This window comes from Erythranthe guttata, chromosome 1, assembly GCF_056151865.1.
Source record: "Erythranthe guttata isolate IM_541 chromosome 1, IM_541, whole genome shotgun sequence".
NCBI lineage: Eukaryota > Viridiplantae > Streptophyta > Magnoliopsida > Lamiales > Phrymaceae > Erythranthe > Erythranthe guttata.
In genome coordinates, this window is record NC_142533.1 from 8418496 (window position 1) to 8421361 (window position 2866).

At 35.0% G+C, this 2866-nt stretch overlaps 1 protein-coding gene across 1 annotated transcript; it reads right to left on the reverse strand.

Annotated features, from left to right (window-relative positions):
* Window positions 1-1423: 1423 nt before the first annotated feature.
* LOC148772771 (uncharacterized) lies at window positions 1424-2575 on the reverse strand. Its single transcript, XM_088816073.1, has 2 exons — window positions 2222-2575; window positions 1424-1849 (listed from the first exon to the last, which is right to left on the reverse strand). The coding sequence occupies exons 1-2, from the start codon at window positions 2573-2575 to the stop codon at window positions 1424-1426; spliced, it is 780 nt and encodes a 259-aa protein (XP_088672199.1).
* Window positions 2576-2866: the final 291 nt, after the last annotated feature.

The following is a 2866-nucleotide window of genomic DNA, read 5'->3' on the forward strand; positions in this document are numbered from 1 at the left end:
ATGTAATTATCTTTCCGTGTTATACTTATAAATGATTTTCAACACTCGATCCAGCTACTTCATATGATGATCTACTTCATATTATCAGCTGTAATTGTCTTTTCCTGTTAATAATTATATGTAATTTTCAGCGCTCGATCCAACCACTTGATCCTCCACCTTCTTCTGTTCCAAAATATTTTCCAATTGTCCACATGGATGAAATAATCATTTTCATTGGTTCATTTTGATCCATGTGGACCCATGCTTAATTTTTATTTTGTTTCAATTTAAAGATCCATTCTTTATCATTGATTTTTCGTAAATATACTGCAACGAAACCGGCAAGGCGAAATTTGAAAATTAATTTGACAATTGGTTTTCAATAATTTGACTTTCTATATTTTGGCAAACAAATCCGAACTTTAGGAATTATCTAATTTGAATTTTAATCTAATATTTTTCCAATAGTTTCTTTAAGGTTTTAATATAATTGTTTGTAACAATTATTTTGCATGTCAATTCATTTTTCTATAAGAAATATATTTGTCAATGTACTATGTATGTATAAATTACACTGATAATCTACCTTTTAGCGTTAGTTGTTATTTTTTTTGGAGTTATTTAATGTTAAATTTAAAATCCATAAAATTCTCATTTCATTATTTAATTCAACTAGTATTCACCCGTGCGATGCACGGGGCGACATATTTTCAACTGAAAATACATGTCTAAAAAACAAATTTAAGCAGATATCAATTATTACGGTCATTGAATTTAAGTACATAACGTAATTGACCAACAATAATAAACTTATGTTATAAGTGTCATGTTCTTCATAGTTATAATATAAGAATACTATTAAATATTAGTATATCGTCAAAAATAAATCTTAAAGATAATAAGATTTGCATCGAGCATCCTATGGACATGACTGAAAATAACATCGCACAGGGGAAAATATATAGAGAAGAAACACCTGCAAAAGAATAAGTTGTTTAAAAAAACATGTTACATGAATAACTGATAAATATGAAAATATTTTGTACCTTCAAATTCGATGAAATACTTCCTTGTACACGACATTTCTAGTAACATTGGTGAGTTCAGCCGAATCCGACTTGAGAATATCTTAATGTCACCTCTGCTCTTAACTCTGGACAGTGCAACATATAGTTGACCATGGCTGAAGACAGGCCTAGGAAGATACAAACCAACATGCGAAAGAGTTTGGCATTGGCTTTTATTGATCGTCATTGCAAAAGAAACAATCAACGGAAATTTTCTTCTCTGAAATTTAATTGGCAGTCCGGAGTTAGATGGTATTAAAGTCATCCGAGGAATGAACACCATGTCACCGATATTTTTTCCGAAAAGAACTTTGCAACTCAGAACGTGAATGCCGGTTCTAATAATTTGAAGTCTGGTCTCGTTGCACAATCCTCTAGCTTGATCGATGTTTCTTATTAGCATAACGGTTGCACGAACCTTGAACTTGAACGCATGAGAAGGAACTCTGGAGCATCTTATTGTGTTGAGGAATTTGAGTCGAATAAATTTCTGCATTATCCTCCGTTGTTTGCTTGTGCCTACCCATACTATCTGAGCTCAGGTACACCTTCTCCTCTCCTGGAAGGAGAGACACTAAGTGATCGTTCACAGACTCGACGCATTCATTAGTTGGTGTAAGAATTTTCCTCCCTTGAAAATAATCTAGATCGTACATGTTACTCAACAAATTCGGGTAAACGAATTCGAGTAGGTCTCTGAATGGATCTTCTGAATCACCGATCAACATGTCATCGGGAATCTCTAACGAAGCTTCACCATCATTGTCTTTACCAACATCCCCATTACCAACATTCAGTATCTAGTCTTCATATTCTTTTATCTCATCCACGTTAGATGGAGAAGAGCATGACTGCAATCTCATGTTCTTAGTCAACTTCATGACACGACAGAAATTCCACAGCGGAGAGGAGTTTATTGTAGCATGTACTATGTCCCGCCTTGATGCTTTGAGCACAACTGGTAAAATCTGCCTAAAATCTCCTCAAAAAACAACCAGCTTACCACCAAAGGGTTTGTCAACTTGTAATATTGACTTTATTGTCTTTTCAAGGGCTTCAAAACAGTATCTATGCATCATAAGAGCCTCGTCCCATATAATAAGCTTTGCCCTTATGAGCAACTCCGCCCGTGGACTTTGTTACGATATGCTGCAGGTGGAACTCTCATGTACATTTATGGGTAGGCCGAATCGAGAATGAGTTGTTCTTCCACCGAGGAGCAATAACGATGCTATACCACTCGATGCAACGTTAATTACAATCTCTCCCTTCGAACGAACTGCAGCCGAAAGAGTCTTCCATAAAAACGTCTTTCCCGTTCCACCATGGCCATATAGAAAGAACATTCCACCACGGTCATTGGATACAACATCCATGACTACATCATAAACCTTTCTTTGTTCATCTGTAATGGAAGCAAGATACCGTTGAAGTTCTCTACCCATTTCAAACTGGTCGTAATCCAGTTCATCTAACACCAGTATGTTTACTATGTCCTCCGCTGAGGATTCGATTGGAACTGACATATGCGCGTAATTTCGCAAGCTATTACCATTGCTTTACAATATTTTTTTCTATTTCGGTGAGATTATAGTTCTTCAAGCTTTCATCCGATATATGTAAATCTTAAAAAAAAAATGGATACATTATGTGCAACTAATTGACATCGTACAGAGACAATATTAAAAGAATGAGTAATACTTAAAATCTAATTGAATACAGTGCCATACAAATTGCCATACCTGGATTTTTATGAAGATGTTGTTGTTTGTAAGCAATACCCTCAACCAAATCCAACCAACATTTTTTTCAAACAT

Excerpts from the sequence above, each read along its gene's own strand:
- LOC148772771 (XM_088816073.1), bottom strand. The coding sequence starts at position 2,575 with ATGTCAGTTCCAATCGAATCCTCAGCGGAGGACATAGTAAACATACTG. Across the intron at positions 1,850-2,221 it reads GATTCGGCCTACCCATAAAT|ATACTGAATGTTGGTAATGG; the intron begins GTACATGAGAGT and ends TATGAAGACTAG.